The 21652-nt window shown below is 41.6% G+C and overlaps 3 protein-coding genes across 12 annotated transcripts in view; 1 reads left to right on the top strand and 2 right to left on the bottom strand.

Moving 5' to 3' along the window:
• On the bottom strand, positions 1-3909 carry cdkn2aip (CDKN2A interacting protein). Of its 2 annotated transcripts, none has more exons than XM_023408391.2 (4): positions 3783-3909; positions 3150-3399; positions 2934-3058; positions 1-2198 (listed from the first exon to the last, which is right to left on the bottom strand). In XM_023408391.2, the coding sequence occupies exons 2-4, from the start codon at positions 3395-3397 to the stop codon at positions 1609-1611; spliced, it is 963 nt and encodes a 320-aa protein (XP_023264159.1). In that variant the 5' UTR covers positions 3398-3399; positions 3783-3909; the 3' UTR covers positions 1-1608. The 2 variants fall into 2 exon arrangements, with proteins under 2 accessions (XP_023264159.1, XP_023264160.1); XM_023408392.2 differs by lacking the exon at positions 3783-3909 and adding an exon at positions 3548-3713.
• Positions 3910-4056: 147 nt separating this feature from the next.
• Positions 4057-13447, top strand: tubgcp4 (tubulin gamma complex component 4). Its single transcript, XM_023408389.2, has 18 exons — positions 4057-4299; positions 4670-4798; positions 5138-5260; positions 5342-5395; positions 5490-5546; positions 6374-6453; positions 7333-7534; positions 7641-7806; positions 7903-8027; positions 8135-8185; positions 8270-8375; positions 9366-9473; positions 10214-10358; positions 10453-10630; positions 11785-11919; positions 12016-12132; positions 12218-12357; positions 12490-13447. The coding sequence occupies exons 1-18, from the start codon at positions 4222-4224 to the stop codon at positions 12494-12496; spliced, it is 2001 nt and encodes a 666-aa protein (XP_023264157.1). The 5' UTR covers positions 4057-4221; the 3' UTR covers positions 12497-13447.
• tp53bp1 (tumor protein p53 binding protein, 1) overlaps positions 13438-21652 on the bottom strand; it is a 21068-nt gene continuing 12853 nt past the window's right edge. For 8 of the 9 annotated variants that reach the window (XM_087174554.1, XM_087174551.1, XM_087174553.1 and 5 more), the window contains 8 exons: positions 20001-20398; positions 19566-19757; positions 18834-19013; positions 17679-17870; positions 17462-17556; positions 15532-15728; positions 13856-13992; positions 13438-13757 (listed from right to left, as the gene is read on the bottom strand). In XM_087174554.1, the coding sequence (XP_087030680.1) occupies positions 13573-13757; positions 13856-13992; positions 15532-15728; positions 17462-17556; positions 17679-17870; positions 18834-19013; positions 19566-19757; positions 20001-20398 (1576 nt within the window). In that variant the 3' untranslated portion in view covers positions 13438-13572. Of the gene's footprint in view, positions 13758-13855; positions 13993-14685; positions 14948-15531; positions 15729-17461; positions 17557-17678; positions 17871-18833; positions 19014-19565; positions 19758-20000; positions 20399-21652 lie in introns of those variants that run through there. The other variant, XM_087174557.1, reaches the window with a different exon arrangement.

The raw sequence follows: 21652 nt of genomic DNA, 5'->3' as shown, positions 1-21652 counted from the left end.
TTGCTTAAATTATGTTTATTTAAAAAATATATAGAAACAGGACCACTGGTGTAAACGTACAGTAACATAGAACAGTGTAGATACTCACACTTCAATGCAAACCTGTTCAACTTCAACTGGACTGGAAATCAAGAAACAAAAAAATCACATCACAGCAGCACTTTACCCCCAAACACATCATAACTGTACACACTGGATTTAACTGTGTTCAAATGAATATTCTTAATTATGACACCCCAATATTTTCAACATAGTGTGGGTCTGGCTGTTTTGGTTTTTTAATCATTCAAATAATAATTATTTTAAATGAAATAAAATAAAAGCAGTAGCCGTTAGTACTTCTGTGTACAGTATGATGGGTACTGTAGCTGGTCAAGTCATTGAAAAGAACACAAAAGCTGAAAACTCTGCACATATGCAGTGAAATGAAACTCAAACCATCAAAACTTTGCATTACTCTGACCGCAGAAACTCTGTGTGTGGTTATTTGTTAAATCACTGTTCAGAAGATAACAACTGAACTCCTAGTTTTAATCAAGAACTGGACTGACTGGAGCTCGTATTACACAACTTGGATCACCACCATTTCTCTGGCTTAAAAAAGACAAGCAAGGCCCAGTCCTGTGTTAACACAATTAAAGTGCGGATCATTAGGGAATGCAACTCCAACCTGTCTCAAGCGACAACCCTAAAATTGACTGGGTTAATGGGAACAAATATTAAAAAAATATTGACATCTGACATTCCAACAGTCACTTATAGTTACAGAAACTAAAGTATCAAAATAAAGTTTGGTTTGATACTTAATATTCAGGTATGTTTGTATTCTCAACTGGTATGCACATAACAGACAAGTCCATCATGTTCAGGAAAAGTTACAGTGACTGTATTAGTTTTGACTGCATCCTGCTGCCAAAATCTGTACCATGGCAGAACGGCAGGTGATCAAAACTGTAAAAGACAAGTAATTAGTTTGTTCATGTGACTTTTGTTTCCCTTGTAAGTGAATAGTGGTAATCTAAACAAACCAAAAATGCAACAAAGTGAGTGGTTTGGAGTATAAAAAAAAAAAAAAAAAATTGGGACAAATAATCACATAAGTAAAATGTTCTAATTTATTAAGGTGGCATTTTAAGCTGCCTTTATCTTAACTCTTAAACTGTTTCGCCCTCTGACAGTTGAGCTTTTTGCCAGTTTATGGCTGTTTGGCTTTTAAATGATGGCACATGCTCTAATTCCACGCACTTTGTTACACTGTTGTCTATAAAACTTTGTAAAACTGAAAGAGGTGGAATATGTAGTCAATACCGTATAAGATTCTTGGTTTTTGCAGATTTAAGGACTTTGTTTTCCTGTTTTGGTGATTTATCACAGATTTTTGTCAAATAACGAATCACCTTTGTTATGACACTAAAGTAATGTGGGAAATGTGTCATGATAGTTAATGGTCTAGGTACTTAATGATTCTCAAGTCTAGTTGATGTTCAGCTGCATAACAGTTTGGTCCTGACACAGTTATGAATTCCTTCAGTAGCTCCATTCAGTAAATGCCACTTGTCGATGCTCCGACTGGGATCACAGCAGGGCAAATGTCACAGTCTGTCTTCTCTACGAAGAACCATCCTCCAGCTGCTCATCCAGAAAAGGGTAGCTGAGTGCAGGAGGAAAGCCCTGACTCCGAGGCTGCTCGTCCAACAACATCAAATCCTCCACATCTTTCCCTTTGTATCTCCGTCTACAGATCTTTACTGTCACTTTTCGCCCCTGAAAGACTTTTAGGGCTTCTTTGGAAGCCATGGCTCTAGCAGCAGCCTCATCCCGCCCATATCCTGTGCCCATGTAGACAGTCTGACAGCGAATTTCACACACGTGGCCTTCCTTCTGTGTGCGACCTGCAGGGAGGCCTGTGATGTCTTTCAGTGGCACAAACACGGAGGTCAGGGTCTGTTTACATGACTCTACACAGCTACGAAGTATTTCAAAATGGTCCAGGTTGGGACCGAAGCCCCCTGCCGAGACCAACTTCCATGCCACAGCCTTGTAGAGGCGGTTGAAGAAAGGCTGGTGCTCTGCTGGAGCTTGTGGAGGAGGTCCTGCTTTCTGACTCACTGACCGTGTGGCTGTCCTGCCAGGAGGTCGACTGTCAGGCTCATTAGACCCACATTTGGCTCTTTTCACACAGCTGTCAGCATCGCCTTCTGCAAATGATGACACAACAGTTACGACAGTGTTGATTGCACAAAGAAACAGTATTTAATGAGGAAACAGACTTCATGTGTGGGTGTCTAAACAACAAAAACTTGCATCTAGGTAATTACGTTGACATCCTGCTGTAATAGAAAAGAGCACTGAAACATGTCGGTGGTCCATAACAGGCTACAGAAAGTTTGTTGAGTCTTTCCTAGCATCTTATGTATTCATAGCTTGTAAGCAGTCATAATTCTTATAAAGGCTATTCAAGTTAACCAGAAAAACATCACAGATGTGTTTTTACTTTGGGACAGCTTTTCATTGGACTCATTACATTTCCTCAAGTGGAATGGCAAAAAGATTATGTGTATGGCAAATTATAAATTGTCACATGTGTGTTCAATAAACGACATAAGAAGCAAATTGCAGCTTTTAATAAGTTAGTAATATTATTACTATGTACTGTAGGTTGTTGTGCTCATGATAGATCATTTGTATGTGATTTGTTTAATATTATAAAAACATCAAAGGTGGGATACACAACAAAACCAAATATCACAATACAAACTAAAACATTAAAATAATAGTAGTGCGAACATTGTGTATCAATATAAACACCCAGTTGTTATTAGTTTTTCATACTGTGTCCACATGAACTGTTTCTGGTTAACTTAAAAAGATTTCAGCCACATCGTACACTGTACCATACAAGTCTGCTTTATTGAAAATGTGCACTACATTACCAGTTGTCGCACTCCGCTTTCCTTTGGCCATGGCTCCATCTTTTGTTGTTTTGTGAACTGGAGGGTCTTGCACAACTATCCCCTCACCCATATCCTTGATCTTGTCCATTACAGGCTGTGGATAACTGAGAGGGGAAGATAACAAAGACAAGTCACTCCTCACCCCAGGGCCTCAATCTGCGATTTCAGAAGTTCTGCTGTGTCTGTGTGTCTTACCTGCAGCCGAGGAACACGTGATTGGCCCAGACCATGGACAGAGAGAGCAGCCTGTCAAGACTGCTGCTGGGGACTCCAGGCTCCACTGTGGGGAAAGCCTCCATGTTTCTCAAGATAAACTCCCTCCGAGCGAACCACTGTTTGTTGCTCTCACAGTAGCTCCTGAGAGTTTCGACCCACTGGGCCAGCTGCGGGTTCTGGCCCAGGTACTCTGAAACTATTTCCTCTCCGCTCCTCTCCCCCGCCATCCCTGCAATAACAAACACTGGATATAAGAAGCATTGAAACCCCTCACTCGATCGTTTATTTGTGTAGCATTCAAGTGAGTACAGCTAGCATGAATCAGACTAATTAAGCCTAACACGTCTGCAAAAGACTTGATGTAGATGTGAACCTACTACTCAGCGCGTTAGACTGCGTACAGCTGTGTTTTGTTGCCTGGTTGTAGCATAGTTAAGCTAACAAGTAAATGTTTTCCAGAGAGAAACTGACTTTAGCAACTAACTAACAAACGGCTAGCCGAGGAACGTTAGCTCAACCAGAGGCCACGCTAACAATTACAACTTGCTGTCAATCGTAATAATAATGTGAGTAACAGTCTACATGAAGTCACCATTTTATCTTGTAACATACCAAGCTTTCTCTGTTGCGAGGTGTTCCTAGCTAGTTACATGACCGATTGATGACGCAGGAATTACTTTTTGTGCAAGGAACTACATTTCCCAGAAGCGCCGCGCTAGCTCAACACTTCCACGCTAACTCTCGCTTAAGATTCGTTTAAGCCTTAAATCAACAACGGTTCCGTTGCTATCGTCACTTAACGCCACCGATCCGAATAAAAAATAATAACAGCCGCTTTTAGTTTTGCGACACTTCAAAATCAAAGCAAACTATAAGGGAGGAAAGCACGAACCGGTGGTGAGTGCTAGCCACCAGCACTCGCATATATCCCGTGATGCTTTGGATCGTGACGTCTCTAGCCCGCGACAGCTCAGGCGGCAGTTTGTTTTGGTGTCTGAATGAGATATTGTATTTTCCCAATTTTTTTTTAATCAATTCAAGCTGAATTAAAATGATTCATGAGCTGTTGCTAGCGTTAAGCGGATACCCGGGGACCATTTTCACATGGAACAAACGCACAGGTTTGCAGGTAATACTGAAAACTGTGATACAGCTACGTTTCTGAATTAACTCGCTATGAATTAACATAGCATGCTAACGGTAATTTATAGTTTTTAATATTTATCTTTTTAACAGGCCTGTCATGTTGAAGTGACGATATTGTCTTTGTATTATAGTTAAGGTTAGAGAGGGAATACTTACTTCAAATACTATATACTTCTAGTAGGTACAGCTTGCTAAAACTAATGCAGTCTAATTTAATTTTGGAGGCTGCAGTTTGGAGTGCTTGCATTCATGAGGGCAGGTGTTTTTAGTATTCTTTGCATCACAATAACATTTGTGAATTAGAAGCACACCGAGTCTCTTTTCGAACATGAACCATGTTGTTTCACCTGCAGGTGTCCCAGGACCTGCCTTTCCTTCACCCCAGTGAGACCAGTGTCCTCAACCGGATCTGTAAACTGGGCTCAGATTACATACGCTTTACAGAGTTCATAGAACAACACACTGGCCATGTGCATCAACAAGTGAGTCCCTGTCCTACATGATAACACTTTTACACATTTAAGATGTAAACTGTAAGCTTAATTCATTGTATCAGTTCAGTTTTATTTCTACGGTTGGTATTTGGCTGCATCTGAAACGCAGTAAGTTATCTTATCTAAGACAGGGTTTCTCTGGTAATAATACAAACACATCTTACTCACTTTATTCTTCTCCATTAAGCAAATTTCCAAGAAAAACTGAACACATTATTAACCTTCCTTTGATTTCTCTTTCAATTAGTTTCAAGCATGTGGCTTTGTTTAGGAGTGTTGTTTAGTCCAATGCATAAAATGAAAAATTCACATAATGTTGTTGTGTAGGAACATCACACGAACCAGCCCAACCAGACTGGACTTCATGGAATTTACTTGCGGGCTTTCTGCACAGGGCTGGACTCTATGCTGCAGCCGTACAGACAGACCCTGCTGGACCTTGAACAAGAGGTAAAAATGATGACACAGCCATTAATAATGAATGGTGAAGCATGTGAGAAGATGCTCATTCAACTTGTGTATATGTTTCAGTTCCTTGGAGATCCACATCTGACAATATCCCATGTGAATTATAAGCTTGACCAGGTAAAGCATTATTTAAATGCCTAAGGAGATAAATTCTAGTCTCAGTTGAAAGTCTTTTACTTAAATGTCTTAACACCTTATTTTTTCTCTCAAGTTCCAGTTGTTGTTTCCCTCAGTGATGGTGGTGGTAGAAACTATCAAATCACAGAAGGTAAGGAAATGCAAATTAAGGGTGGTGTAAAGTTTTCACACGATTGGGAAAATATTTCATCAGATAAATTCATACAACCACAAGTTAGCCCAGTAATTCCACTTGAACCTTCTCCCAGATTACTTAAATTAACAGAGGGGTTTTTTCCAAGTATCTTGTGGTGAAATTGTGCACAATTCCATCCACCAAAACTGAGTAGAAATGCCAGAAAAAAAAGCAGAAGCATCATAAAAAAAAGTTTGAAATGTTGGCATATTAAAAAAGACAGGATGCTGTAAAGGCTGTTAGAAACAGACTTCTCAGATAAGACCTCCTTTTGCTTTTTCTGCCGTAGATGAAGCATTCATGTCATGTTGCCATTCATTGTTCCAGGGCTCCACTCCTCCAGAAAGCCTCCAGAATGCATGTTCACCAGAGCAGCTGATTTAAAAACACAACAGGATACACATGAATCAAAGAAATCCATAAAAAGATAAGACAAAACACAAGTTCTTTCCTAGGTGGGAATCAGCAGTGACATGCCATAATGGGCTTGTTCCTGGTGCTCAATTAATTATGTTATCTTGTCATAGTTGATGGAAATTCACACAGATTTTGTGGAAATTTGGTAAAAATTTGCTCAACAAGCTTGTAGTGTAACTCGTTCATGTATTTTATGCAAACTAAATGAACAAAAACACTGACTGAAACACAGCATAAAAGCTGGGGTTGCACTGAGGGAGTGCCTTGGAGGCCATGACTTGAAAACTAGATCTCCTTATCTAGAATAAAAGCTGGGTAAGAGACCTGACAGGTGTGTGCTCTCTGTATTGTGTGTGCTGCTGTAGATCCATGGCTGTCAGATCCTGGAGACGGTGTACAAGCACAGCTGTGGGGGTCTTCCTCCTGTACGCATGGCCTTAGAGAAGTGAGTCAGCTCCATTTGGACTATAAGAGTTGTGTTCTCTTGTGATGTTTTTACTGATGCAGGGGCATCAAATAACCTTGTTTTACTAGATGTTTTGATGGCGGATTTTAAATAATGGCTAATTGATTTTTATTGTTTGTCATTTAACATGGGTTGGTTTTTTGGCTACTCTATAACAACAGTAATATAATACAACGCCACACAATGTTGAACTAAAACACTTGAGCAATGAAGTCTGTAAATCAGTCTCAATATATGTCAAACACAGTTTAATCCAATGTTAAATGTTTCATAGGCTACATCTGTCCAGAAATAGGCTGGACTACTATATTAATGTTAAATAGAAATATAACTTAATACCTGTAACTGGTAAGTACAGCCTTGTAGAAGCATTGTAGAAATTGTATGTTTATCATTTTTTGTGTGGTTTTATTTATTTAATTTTCAATTTTTGCAATATGAGTTTGAAAAACCTTTTGAAAATATCTGAATAATAGATACTTTAGCTACTTTAAACTAGTTTAGCCTGTAGTTAAACAACAACAACAACAGAAGAAGAGGAAGGAGAATGATGGACCCTCACACTCACTAGTTTCCACTCTGGTGTCAGTTCTGATGACACATACAAGTCATGATTGACAGTCCACAGCACTGTTACTTTAATGCTAAGCTTAATCATTTTTAGTGAGAACTCCAAACTGTGGGTGATTCCAAATGAGTGGAGGAAGGAACTTAAATGTAGTGTAATATTGATTCCTGCTCTTTGAAAAACTACTTTACTATTTTATGGCTATGTTTGAGTTGCAATGTGTATTGTATTGCCATATCACCTTATTAATGCTAACTGTGTCACACTAAGATACCAAAACAATTCTGCAGGATTCTTGCAGTGTGCCACGGTGTGATGTACAAGCAGCTGGCAGCTTGGATGTTGCACGGGTTGCTGCTGGACCAAAGCGAGGAGTTTTTCGTGAAACAGGGGCCCAGCGCTGGAGGAGCTGCTGCCAACCAGGAGGAGGAGGAGGAGGACCTGGGACTGGGAGGCCTGAGCGGGAAACAGCTCAGAGAACTACAGGACCTGGTGAGAAGCACAGTCAGAGACACAGACCCATATCCAACACTGGGGAAGAGCTCAGCGCACAGTTTTAATCAGAGTCTTGATTATGTCCGTCTGTGTTGTTGTGCAGAGGCTGATTGAGGAGGAGAACATGTTGGCTCCATCTCTGCAGCAGTTCTCCCTGCGAACAGAGATGTTGCCTTCTTACATTCCCATCCGAGTTGCTGAGAAGATCCTTTTTGTGGGAGAGTCTGTCCAGATGTTTGAAAACCACAACCACAGCCCATCTCGAGCTGGTATTGTACTATAAATCTAAGCCAAAATCTTGTTGAAGCATAATTTCTTTTTGTCACTAAAACAATACCACACATGATTGTTTGTGTCTATTTCAGGCTCCATACTGAAGCATCAGGAGGACATATTTGCTGCTGAGCTGCACAAACTCAAACAGCAGCCTCTTTTCAGCCTGGTGGATTTTGAAAACCTCATCGATCGCATCAGGAGCACAGTGGCGGAGGTGAGCTCGTGTGGTACTGCATAATTTTCTTTTTTTAACTGAATGCCATGTGACCTACCACACTCGATGTGAACAAATTAAAATCTCACAATCTGAATGACTTGCAGCATCTCTGGACTTTGATGGTGGAGGAGTCGGACCTGCTTGAACAACTCAAGGTTTGTGCTCATCACACTTAATTCTGGATCGTGAATCAGAGCAAAATAAACAGTGTTGTTGACGTTTGTGTTTTTCCCACCCAGATCATTAAAGATTTCTACTTGCTGGGTCGTGGGGAGCTCTACCAGGTTTTTATTGACCTTGCCCAGCACATGCTGAAGACGCCCCCAACAGCCGTCACTGAGCACGGTAAATGTTCATATGTTTGATTAAAATGTGTCAAATGTTTTATCTTCAGTAGTTACTTTGCACAAAAAGCATGTTTAGTTGTTTAATTGTTGCCTTGGTCTTAATACCATGCTACATATTGGGAAACATAAAAATAATGTAATTAATGCTGGCTCTCATGGTCGCCATGGCAAAAAGGAGGCAGTTAACCCCTAAGTACTTAGAAGTAGCAGTGTCATGTTTTTATCTCAGAAGTAAAAAGTAGAGATTTAAAAAGTTGTTTGGATCTATTTAGAAGAGTAGAATAAGTGAAGGTTTGTCTCTTTAATTAGATTCCAACACATTGTCAGATAGCATTTAACTAAGGCTCAGTACAGACACAGCAATGTTGCAGCAATGATGCTAGCCCCCACCAATGTCTTTATACTAATGTGAGGGTGAAAGAAAACTTTGTCATGGCCATGTAGTTAGCTGCAAAACAATGTTCTTTCTCTAAAAGGTTATTAAATCTTATATGTTGAGAAAATATTGTATTCTATTTTTTTGGACTTGTGTCCACACCCAACTGTGATGCTTTGAATTATGTTTCATCAGCAGTGGGTGTGAGGCCGAGCATGTAGCAGCTGCTAACTGGCAGCAACAGCAGGATTCTTTAGTTATTCTCTTGCCTTGTTGAGCCGTGCCTGCTAACTGTTCAACAGCGTTTTAAAAATAAATAAATGAACAATAAATAAACTGGTTCCTGCTCATGGCAGAGAATGCACAGTGTATACTGATTATTCATTCAGCTGTTGAATTAACCAACAAACAATCGACATGTGCCATAGAATAAAGATGTTCTTTTTTTTTTTCAATTGATGGAGCAAATATGACACAAATCAAAAACATCTCACTAGGGACAATGTGTATTTCAGTTTTGACTCATCAACTAGCTGTGGGAACACTTGGAAATACAAATGAAAATAAAAATAAGCAAATGCATTTTAATGTCATGTGATTTCTGTTCCACAGATGTAAATGTGGCGTTTCAGCAGGCAGCTCATAAGGTGCTACTGGACGACGACAACCTCCTGCCTCTGCTGCACCTCACTGTGGACTACCAGGGCAAAGACAACAAAGGTGTGCAGCTGAACGAAGCTCGTTTGTATGATATGAAGCTTATTTAGGAGAGTGAGGGAGGGAAGCTTCCAGATGATGACGTGTTAACAGAAGTGAATATAAAGCAGGAAGTTATCTTTTTGCTTTGTGTTTAGAGCCATCCAGTGGTTTCATCATCGAACTGAGAACAGCATTCAGCCTTTTACGAACCTGCCAGCAAAATCAGTCTCCAACTGTTTTGATAATGATCAAGTTGTTCATCAAGAAGGATATTGTCCAATTCAAGCTTTTGATATGTGACAACTTGCCTCTTATCTCTCTTCTGTAATTGTTATTTCAAATATCTTTGTGTTTTGGGACTGATGTCCAGACAAAACACACAATTTGAAGACATCACCTTCAGCTCTGAGACTGTGATGCTCATTTTTCACTACTTTCTTTTTGACAAAGTTTAGTTGTAAATATAATCAATGGTTTAATTGAAAATTGAAAGAATCATTATTTTATCCCAGTTTTCTGACATAATGTTGCAGCTTCTGTGCACGAGATCTTTTCATATTAAAACAAATGCTTCAGATCAGTCACCAATCATTACAGCCAAACCAGAACCTTTACACACACTGGAAGATTATTATCTGACTCGTGTTGTTGTTCATGAGGCACAGTATCGATTCTGAGAACTAATTCTCGTTATCTCTGTCAACAATGACTGATTCAATTAGCATCCAAGAGCAGTTGATGATTACAGCTGTTTTTTTCAGAGGGGTCAGGCCCCAGAGACGGAGCCACTCCCCCACAGGACACCTCCCCTCGTGAGATCCCTCCCACAGGCTGGGCGGCTCTCGGCCTCACCTACAAGGTCCAGTGGCCGCTGCACATCCTCTTCACCCCTGCTGTCTTGGAGAAGTGTGTACCCATTTGGTTTCCTATTGTAGCTTTAATTCATTTGTCTGGTTATTCTGAGAACAGCTGGTGAGCGCACTCTCCTCTGTGTGGTCAGGTACAACGTGGTGTTCAGGTACCTGCTGAGCGTGCGGCGGGTGCAGTCACAGCTGCAGCACTGCTGGGCTCTACAGATGCAGAGGAAACACCTCAAGTCCAGCCAGACAGATGCTGTTAAGTGGAGACTACGCAACCATATGGCGTTCTTGATCGACAACCTGCAGTACTACTTACAGGTAACAACAGAGGGAGGGGCCAGGTGTATAAATGATGCGTACGAACGCACATTTCCCTCAACACAAGTAAGACTGTTTTCTCTTACTGGCTTTAAACCATGTGTACACTCGGTTTTAAAGAGCAGCCCTGCCTCCAGTTGTGGCCTCATATCATTTCTATTACATTACTTTACATTTCCAGAATCCACAAAGACTCTTTTGTTGCCGAATGAAAAACACAGTCCGCTACATGAAGGTTTCCTCCTGAGACCCCATTGGATCATCTAATGGGGGAAAAAAAGAGCCGTGTGCAAATCTGTACTCTCGGTTTACAAATCTGAGAGTGAGAAGGTTCTGGGTTTGAACCCCTGGGCCTCTGGCCTTTCTGTGTGGAGTTTGAATGTTCTCCCTGTGCCAGCTCGGGTTCTCTCAGAGTACTCCGGCTTCCTCACAGTCCAAACACATGCACATCAGGTTTTTTTCCCTTACTATACAATGATATACATGAATGTAATAAGTCATAAAAACTTCATAGTACAGTAAGGCCTAATGTGCATGTCTTGCTATGCAATGATCTTTTATGACTTACTGTACTATGTTTTTATGCGTTACTATACGATGATTTATTTATGGGGCGGCTCAGCAGTTCAGTGGTTAGAAGTGTCACCTCACAGGGAAAAGGTTCTGGGTTCGAACCCTGGGCCTTTCTCTGTGGAGTTCACATGTTCTCCCTGTGCTAGTGTGGGTTCTCTGCGTTCTCCGGCTTCCTCCTACAGTCTAACAGACATCAGACAAATAGACATTTAGACATACTAAAATACATGTTTCTATGAGCTAGACATATATGTCAATATATGATATTGTTCCAATTTTTTAACAGGTTTCATATGTAATTTTTACATATATAGGCTATACTTTAAATGCATATGATTTTACTTCACATGTACATATATTTCATACATGGAAATTCAACACATGTACATATATTAAATTTGCATATGGGAATTCCTGAATGTAAATTCAGATCTTATGTTAAACACTGACGGCATTAAAAAGTCTATCTCTTTGTTTTGAAGGGGTGGCGTGGTTGTTGTGTCCTTACCAATGCTGAGACCATACCTGCGCCCTCAGCTGAGGCGTTTTCACTGGGTTGTTTTCCTGCTGTTTGTCTTCAGGTGGACGTCCTGGAGTCTCAGTTCTCTCAGCTGCTTCAGCTGATCAACTCCACCAGGGACTTTGAGAGCATCAGACTGGCCCACGACCATTTCCTCAGTAACCTGCTCGCCCAGTCCTTCATCCTCCTGAAGCCGGTATAAATTCCTAAGCCACATCATGCTGGATTTTACCTTGCTACTAAAATTCATCCTTATTTCTGACAGAGACTGTCTGAATGCTCCTGTCCTCAGGTGTTCCACTGTCTGAATGAGATCCTGGAGCTGTGCCATAACTTCTGCTCACTGGTCAGTCAGACTGTGGCTTCTCTAGATGAGAGGGGGACGGCTCAGCTTGACATCCTGGTCAAGGTAGAGTCACTTCTGTCCTTATTTGTCTAATGTTGGAACATGTAAAAAATATCTCTTGTTAAACACGACTACGGTTGAATTTCAGGGCTTCAGACGGCAATCGTCCTTACTGTTCAAAATCCTGTCAAGTGTGAGGAATCATCAGATAAACTCTGACCTGGCTCAGCTGTTACTGCGACTGGACTACAACAAGTACTACACACAGGCTGGAGGCACCCTGGGCAGGTAGGATTGTCATATCTCAAACTGTCCTGGTGCAGAAAATTTAACATACCTGATACTCAAAGTAAAGCACAGTGGTGCACATGCTAACTTCTAAACTGAAAATAAAAGTTTTTTAAAATTCTCTCTTTTCAGCGTTTAAAAGCAAAAAGGATCAAGGTTTGCAGATAAGTCATCTGTGCCAAACTTTCACACTGGACAGAAGAAAATATTGTACATAACTCCCTCCAGTCTTCTCCGTGTTAATGTGGCATGTCTGTTAAAATTATCTTTAGAAGGATCAGTTCATCCAAAATTATGAAATCACATTTCCTCAATCTCTTCTAGTGGCATCTGACTGTGCATCCTTTTTATTTTAGATGATCAAACATCACCTCGATACAACAGGAGGAAGAAGAGAGAACAGCCAGAATTAGATTTTTTTTTTTTTTAAAAAGACAAAAATCTTCAGAAGCGATGACCCCTCACTGTGAACAGATGTCATTTCTTTTTCCAGTGTTACTCAGTTCTTGTGACATCTGTCCACAGTGAGGTCTTTGGATTATCAAAGCTAACTTTCTGTAAGGCTTTATTAAGCCTTAAAAACTGAACCAAGCTTGAGCATAAAATCTGATTTCAATCCAAGGTTTAAAACTTCTCTGTACATTAAATTCATTGTTCGTGGAATAGATTAATCACAGGAATATTTTTTATTTATTTTTTTATTTATTTTGCTTTGCAGCTGAGACTTCTGTTAAATATGAAGCTGACTCAGCAACAAAGTAAATAGGCGCATTTCCTAAAATGTTGAACTCAGGCCGAACTAATTTAAACCTGCTTTATGAAACAAACTTCAGCTGCTGTTGAATTTCTAAATGTCATTTTTCAGTGCCATGAGCAAACGAAATCCCACTCACCTCCACTGTTGTGTGATGAGGCAGAAAAAACACTTTTGTGAAGTGAAATCCCACGAGGATCATGAGTGAAATGTTTTTGTAGTTTGGATGATCTGATCTTTTGACTCCATGCTTCTTGTATAAACTGTAAATACTAAAGCCTTGTTGCATGTACCATTTTCTGTAGAGAAAATAAATTTAACTTGCATTAAATGAAACCAGGGTCACAATTTATTATCCCATAAAAACAGACAGGATAAAGTTATATACAGCAGAGGCATGCAACAGAACTAATGTTGAACATTTAATATGGTCGAAGGCATTTTGCACATGTGGAGTCAGATTAGGACGAGTAGTCGTGGTGATACTGAGGCTTGCTGTGGAAACCCACGCGCTCCCCACTGATGACACTCTGAATGAGCCACTCAGGAGACACCAGCGGGACTTCCTGCGATGTCACATTTTTCTCTACCAGTGGTGGACAGGCATGGTCTGTCACCACAACGTCGTACTTGCCAGCAGGAATGTCTGCAGACAGATGGGGAAACACAAAGTCTCACTTACAGCAGAGTCACAGGACAAAGAGTTTGACACATGGTCTGGACGTCTTGTTGTGGATTCTGTACCTGAGCTGTCCTTGTCTCCCTGGAAGTGTCGGACGGAGGAGCCTCCACCCATGGTGATCAGCTGGGCCCAGAGCTCCACTGGCTTCTCAAACACTAGAAGGACCCGCAGGGCTTTGAATGGACTGCTGCGGGGATGCCTGATAGGAGAGAACAAAAATATGTATTTAAAGCTGAGTAAAGATTCATCAATTGAAAGGGAAAATAATCAACAACTAGTTTGATTATCGATTAGTCATTTTTCAAGCAAAGAAAGCGAAAAGTTCAACACGTTCTCAGGTTTCAGCTTCTCTTTGTCATGTGTAATAATAAATTAATATCTTTGGCTATGTGACTGTTGGCTGAACAAAACCAGACATTTGAAGGTGTCACCTTGGATTCTGCAAAGTTATTTCCCATGGTATGTACACGACTTTCCTGTTTGGAACCACTAATCCATTTCTCGTTATAAAACTGTTGCTGTTTAAGAAAAAAAAACAGTAATTCAGTGTGGTTCGTGTAGGAGCCACATTTGTATCTAGTGTCGGCTCCATCGTTTCTTAAAAGCTTCAGGTTGTGTATCTGCTTGTTTTCTGACTTAAACATGAACACGAACCGCCTGCAGCAGCCTGCAGCAGCCTGCAGGAGCCTGCAGGAGCCTGCAGGAGCCAGCAGAGGCCTGCAGGGGCCTGCAGGAGCCAGCAGGGGCCTGCAGGAGCCAGCAGGAGCCTGCAACGGCCTGCAGCAGCCTGCAGCGGCCTGCAGGAGCCAGCAGAGGCCTGCAGGAGCCTGCAGGGGCCTGCTGGGGCCTGCAGGGAACAGACTGATTTGTCAGTTCAGCAGAGTGAAATGCAGGGAGGGCGTTTTTAATGATCCGGTTTACTGTCATGGGTCATCTTTGATGCTCAGTTCATTTACAGTGCTGCTTAACTCTTGAGCTGAAACGATTCGTTGATTAATTGATTAGTCAGCCAATCAAAAAAAAAAAATCATAATTTCAATCAAAATCAATGAGAAAATACCAAATATTCTGTTTCCATGTTCTTAAATGGCAGGATTTGCTGCTTTTCTTCACCATAGATCATTTTAAACAGACTTTGTTTGGGTCTTGGGCTGCTGGTCAAACACAAGAAGACGTCATCTCAGTCACTTTGGGTATTTAGACACTATTTGACATTTTACAGACCAAACAATGAATCCATCAATCACAAAAATAATCTGCAAATTAACTGATGAAGAAAAGAATTAGCTGCAGCCTTATGACACACCTGTGTTTCACCTATCACCAACAACAACTGATGTACCAGTGACAGCAGATGTAAATTTGTTTGATTTGTAGGGTGCATCAAGAATATTAAAGTTTATTAACATGTACAATCTCTACAGTATTTATTTGATATTTTCATGCAGAATAGTGATTATAATTTTATTGTGTCATCCAAAACAACAATGAGGACGTGTCAGATGGCTACAGTCTTTATGGGATTAAGGGATGAAGTGGTGGGAAAGAGTTGAATAATAACTTGTACTGTGTAACAGGAATATTTCTTGATCCACATGATTTAAATCTGAGGATTAAAAAAAATACCTTCATCACAGCAGGATTTTATCTTTCACTCTAATGATAACATGAGAGGTTAAAATCCACCCAGTGAAAAATAAAGGACCTAAAAACAACACAAGGCGAAGCTTCGTCGTACCATTCTACTACGGCGTCGTCCAGCCCCACACCGGCAGGCAGCAGGTAATTCCTGTAGTTGAGCAGCTTGTTCTCTTTGCAGCAGTCTCGCACCCAAATATGTGACACGCACGGCACACCGCTGGCCAAACACAACAGGTACTTCCTGGTACGGCAGTGCTGGTCTGCAATGAGCAGGCTCTGGTACGCTGCCTTACACTGAGGAGAGAACCAAACACAGCAGAAGAAGAATATGGAGACAAGTGCTGAGTATTTGTCACACTGAAATCAAGACCACATCTTCAACAATATGCATGGAGGGTTGGGTTAGTATAGAAGTATGGAATAATAAACATGATAAATCTAGACTAAGTAAGATGATAAATACAGCTTTAATTAAAAGTGTAAAATATAATGAAACTATTCAACAAGTATCGCGGAAAAATGTAACACTGTCATTAACTTGTATGTTTATGTTGTTGTTGCACAAGTTGAAATGAATGAGCAGGTAGAGGAATAAATGCTGATCTGACATCAGCTCCTTACAGTCAGAATCATTTACAGATATAAATACTGTAGCAATAATCTGTCTGTGCAAGTTCTCATTCGTCCAGGTCATAGTTATCTCTTTCTCAGATTAAATCGAAGGCAACTGGACTTGTATTTGTCTGTGGAAGACGTTTCGCCTCTTATCCAAGCGGCTTCATCAGTTCTTATGTATTGGTCTCTCTAGTCCGCACTAGTCTGACCAAGAAAGTGGAGTAGGACCCAGGTATTTAACCTCTTGTGGGTGGGTCCACCAAGGTACCTGTGAAAGTGGTCTCATGTAGACGACCGTCGTTAGGGTCAGGTGACCCTGTTGTTATCCCGTGTGAACGACAGTTGTTAGGGTCAGGTGAGCCCCTGGTGGATGACGATCGTTGAGAGTCGTCTGAGGTTATGTTGTTGACTCTCCTGGGTACCGATGAAAGGGCGACATTGTAGATGGGGGATAGATGGTGTCGCAGACCCCCTCCTCTGTTTAGCGAAGGCCTCTCCACTTTTACATAGATGGCTTCCTTGACTCCTCTTTCAAACCATCTGTCCTCCCTGTCCAAGATTTCGACATTGCTGTCTTCAAAGGAGTGTGCCTTTTCCTTTAGGTGGGAGTAGACAGCTGAGACAGGGCCTGAAGAGTTTGCCCTTCTGTGTTGGGCCATACGTTTGTTTAACGGTTGTTTTGTTTCCCCAATATATAGGTCATTGCACTCCTCACTGCATTTGACCGCATATATCAGGTTGCTTTTTTGATTGTGTGGTGTTTTGTCTTTGGGATGTACCAGTTTCTGCATTTATCTTTCATTTTCTCAGCATCCTCCGTGTTGGTATTTTTCCTGGAGCGTGTTGTTGTTTTGCCAAAAGTCCAACTCGGATAGCCACAAGTTTTCAGAGCTCCCTTTAGATGTTTATGTTCTTCTGCTTGGGCCCGAGTGGAGGTTGGTACGTTGTCAGCCCTGTGTTGCAGGGTTCTGATAACACCCATTTTGTGCTCCAGTGGATGATGTGAGTCAAAGAGTAGGTATTGGTCTGTGTGCGTGGGCTTCCTGTATACCCCAATGTGGAGGCTCCTGTCCTCAGCAAGGTGGACATCACAGTCAAGGAAAGGGAGGTGATTGTCTTTGACATCCTCTCTTGTGAAATTGATGTTCTTGTCCACTGAGTTGATGTGTTGGGTAAAGGCTTGTAGATCTTGTGTTTTAATCTTTACCCATGTGTCATCCACATACCTAAACCAGTGGCTTGGTGGAGTTCCCTTGAAGGAGTTGAGGGCCTTTCGCTCTACCATTTCCATGTATAGATTGGCCACAATGGGGGACACAGGTGAGCCCATAGCACAGCCGTGCTTTTGTCTGTAGAAGTTGCCGTTAAACAATAATAACATTTTCAACTACTTTGTTTTTAAGAGCACTCACCTGTTCTTCATTGAAGTCAGGCAGGATGAAGCCTCCACCTGCCAGCAGCTGGGACTCTGTGTACGCCTTGTTGTATGGACCTGTCTGAATGTAATCTGTGAGGGGGAAAATATACGAATTATCCTACAATAAGTAACAGAAGCAGGAAAGGAAGCTTCAGCCTGTTCAGCATGCTGCATGCTGGGATACACTGCAACACGGTCACTGTCTGCCTCACCCTCCTCATCATCATCGCAGGTGAGTTTGTTGGTCAGCCGGTCGATCTCCGACGAGGCCGTTAGCATGAACGCGAAGCCCATGAAGAGAGACGTGTTCTGGGGCAGCGGGCCGTGAGTCTCCGCCACGCCACACGACTGACCGGGGAGATCTGTGCCGCTGCCGGAGGTGTTACACACACCGACTCGCTGAGCTGAGGACAGAAACACACACGCATGTTGAAGTAGAAAACATGGGAACAGCAGGGGTCAGATTAAAAGAAAAGTTTGTTTTTTTAAAGGATCAGTTCACCCAAAGTACAAATGAAAACTATTTCCTCACTTAAAGCTTTATTTAGCCAGGAGATATGAAATGAGATATGAGACACTTTTGAAATATTCCCTGTGAAAGCTTCTGAGAGTGTGAGTCAACCAGAGGAACAGGTGCAGAAACATCTGGACAAATAAAAACCATTAATGTCAAGTTGGAGACAAGTAGAGAGAGAGAAAATGTTTTTTGTGATTTGACTGAACCGAACGTTTGAGCATCGAACATGTGAACAATGTATTAAAATAATTCTCAAAGCAAAAACACCCGTGAAATACACCTTGCATCCTCCCTCCACCTGTGGACCAACACCATGTTAATACTGGTGGCTCGTTATTAATTACCAATTCAGTCTCAGTAGCAGGCGGCAAACAGCAGCAGAGGACGGACACGGGTCATATGGAGGTCAACATGTCTCAGTTACACTCGGCACAAAAGTCACACATCATTGATTCCACACAATACATAACGATCTAAAATCATCACTACATCAAAAACTAAATTTTAAAAAGTATAATGATAAAATGTAATAATAAATAACTTTTCTAAAAACCCATTTAAAAACCAAGTCATCATTTCACCTACAAAGCGCATGAGGAAGTAAAACTTAAAAAACTTTATATTAAAGTCCATTCACACCAGAATGTTTCAAATCTAAAACCGACTCATGGCTCCACTGACGGCCGTCTTTACAAACAAGCCTCATTTAGCAAGAGTAAAAAATAAAAATAAACGAAGGATAAACTTCTCATAATTATCAACTGCAAATCCTGATATGAAAACAACCCCCCCGCCCCCCCCAAATCCCCAGTCAGATGTGGTCATGGTTGTGGTGATGAGGTCTCTGTACCGGCTCTGGCGCCTGGACCCCTGCGGCCTCTCTTGGCCGGCGTCCTGTTGTCCTCAGAGGTCATCAGCTTCCTCTTGCCGGAGGGGCCGGGGGTACGGGGGCTGCTGGAGGAGCTGCGGTTGGGAGTGTTCTGACCCCCGGGGGCCACTCTGCGCCTCCTCTTCCCCTCCACCAGGTTATCTAAGGAAAACAATAAAACCACATGAGATTAATATTCGTGTTTTGAGAAAAATATCTCAACAAGTGTTGGATGGATTGCCAAGTGACACCTAACGATAGTACAAAGACTGTGAAGATGATGATGTGAAGAAAAACAAAAAAATCTGTGCATTAATTAATAATGAAAATAATCATTACTTGTAGCCCTAATATTAACACACATTATAATAACACTAAGAAACATCAGACCTTCATATAATCAACCTGCTAAACATCAGCATATTAGCATCAGGAGCAGGTTTCTGATGAGCGTCTGTACTCTCTCTCTTTTTTAAAATCTAATTTGTAATTAGGGCGGATTAACCCACGCCGACACTGCTGTGGTGTCCTGTTGGCTAAAGGGTTCCCCTCCGCTCTGTTAGGACACTACCTGATAAAAGGAGAAACCCCCTCGGCACCGCCTCCTAAGTGCTCTTCATTTTTTGATTCATTTTCTCTTGACTGAGCCAAAAACACAGAAAAGCTCATCATAAAAGATGTGTCAAAATCTGTGTCCAGCTGCGGTCGTCTCACCCAGACTGATGTCGGAGGCCTTGGCGAGGGGAGTGGAGGGCTCGTAGGGCCCGAGGCTGTGCTGCTCCCTCAGCTTGTTGCCCTGCTCCAGAGAGAGGATGACTGAGGTCCTGTTGTACCACTGCCTCTGGCCGTCCCGCTCCACGCTGTAGAACAGCTCCTGGCCCTCTGTTTTATGGCCCCTCACAACACCTGCACACACCAGACGTTGATACATTGGTACAAACTGTATATCGATATTCCCCCACGGACACTGAATATGTCAATGCACGTTTTTGTTGAGGTAGAACAGCCAACTGAGGATCTGTGCAGGAGGAACTCACCTGTTTTCTGTTCTCAACAACCTCAATATTTTCTGTTCTCACTGAGCTCAGATGTTGTTCTGACCCATAAACCTAAACCTGGATCCTACACGCCCCTCCTCTCCTCCCTCACCTATGCTGAAGTACTCGTCCTCTAGCAGAGCGGTGACCTCCGTCTCCAGGGGAATGGGATCACACAGCAGGATGTCCTTCCCCACCACCTCGCACTCGTAACCGTCGTCGAATCGCAGGCGGAACCTGCCCTCCCCGGCGTCTTTGATGATGCGGCCCGAGTAGAAGTAGCCGTTGGACGACCACTTGGCCACCACCCGCAGGCCGACGAAGCTGCTGCCGGCCAGGCTCGCCTCCTCCGGCGACGACCTGAGGGAGTCGGAGTGGCTGGGGAGCTCGGCGTCTGTGGAGCTGATGGGGAGGCGTGGGGGGAGCATGCGGGTGTAGGGCTCGTCCTCTGAGGAGGACTGTGGCTGGCCATGAGCACCAAGTCTGTGCAACGGACCAACGCCACCTCCCCTTGAAGAGAAACACGGGGTCTGATCAGACACTGATTTACACGGCTCCTGCTGTGAGAACGCACTTTTTTCTCTGTTTTTAATCTGTCTAAAGATAATTAGTATTTCTCTCAAGTGGTTAAATTCCAGGTGATGTCTCATATGTAGATTGGTTTTTCTAATGGCTGCCTCGACTAAATTTATTTAACATCTAAACTGAAAAACAGCCATAACTCTCACATAACCCATTAGGATTTGTGCCAGAATTTTGTTTGTTCAGAATTCAATACATTCAATAAATAATCTTGAAGTGGAACCAAATGCATCGACAAAACATCTCGGTTGTGCTGTTAGAAAAATACTTTTGTTCTGTGATACGAGATGTGATTGAAGATTTATATTCCTAATCTGAATGTAAGTGCTGCTGGTATATATATGAAAACGAAGATTCTGTTTTCTGCACAATTAATTAACAAATTAATTAAGCATTTATTGTATATCTTCTTCTTATATCTCATATCTACCATGTAAAACTAATATCCGACATGTCCGTTAGTATTCTATGATATTCCTTTGTGGTTCTTTTTGTTTTTATTATTTTTTGTGATTTAACTTTTATCATTTATCACTCCACACTAACTGGCTCTAACATCTGGATTCAGCAGCGTCACAGTACAAGATTTTGCAGCCGTGACTCTTTGTTTTGTTTCAGGCTCTTTTTCTCCAGCAGCTGTTGAGTGTCTGCAGGCAGGTGACGCAAACACAATCTGCTCTTTATAATAAAATGAATAAAACAAGAGTATTTGCACATTTTCAAAGTGTTTGTGAGGTTTATATTGAAAAAGAAAACAACAGTAACAATACACTGCTGTTTTTGATTCGTAGCTAATTTGGAAAATTAATTCTGAAATCCGAATATTTGACTTTACTTTTTTAGACATTACTGTGGAACTAATTGGTTGATTAATTGATTAGAAAGTCATTTATCAAGAAAAAGTTTTACTGGTTCCAGCCTGCGCTTGTGTTGCTCCTCTCTCCTCACTGTTAACTGAATATCTTTGGCTTTTGGAAAGTTAACAGCAAAGCAAACAACCTGAAGACGTCACCTTGAGCAGCCAGAACTAAAGAATCGACATTCACACTAATTTAAGACATTTCACAGACAATAAGCAAAAAAGATGAATCAATCATTGTAAAATCTGACTGTCGAGATTCACTGACAGTGAAAATATTTATTAGCTGCAGCTTTGAGTGAGAAGATTAGGTACAAGGAGAT

This window comes from Seriola lalandi, unplaced genomic scaffold, assembly GCF_002814215.2.
Source record: "Seriola lalandi dorsalis isolate HSWRI2012SDOR001 ecotype SW California unplaced genomic scaffold, Sedor1 jcf7180002054361, whole genome shotgun sequence".
Lineage (NCBI taxonomy): Eukaryota > Metazoa > Chordata > Actinopteri > Carangiformes > Carangidae > Seriola > Seriola lalandi.
This window is presented reverse-complemented; position numbering and strand designations above follow the sequence as displayed.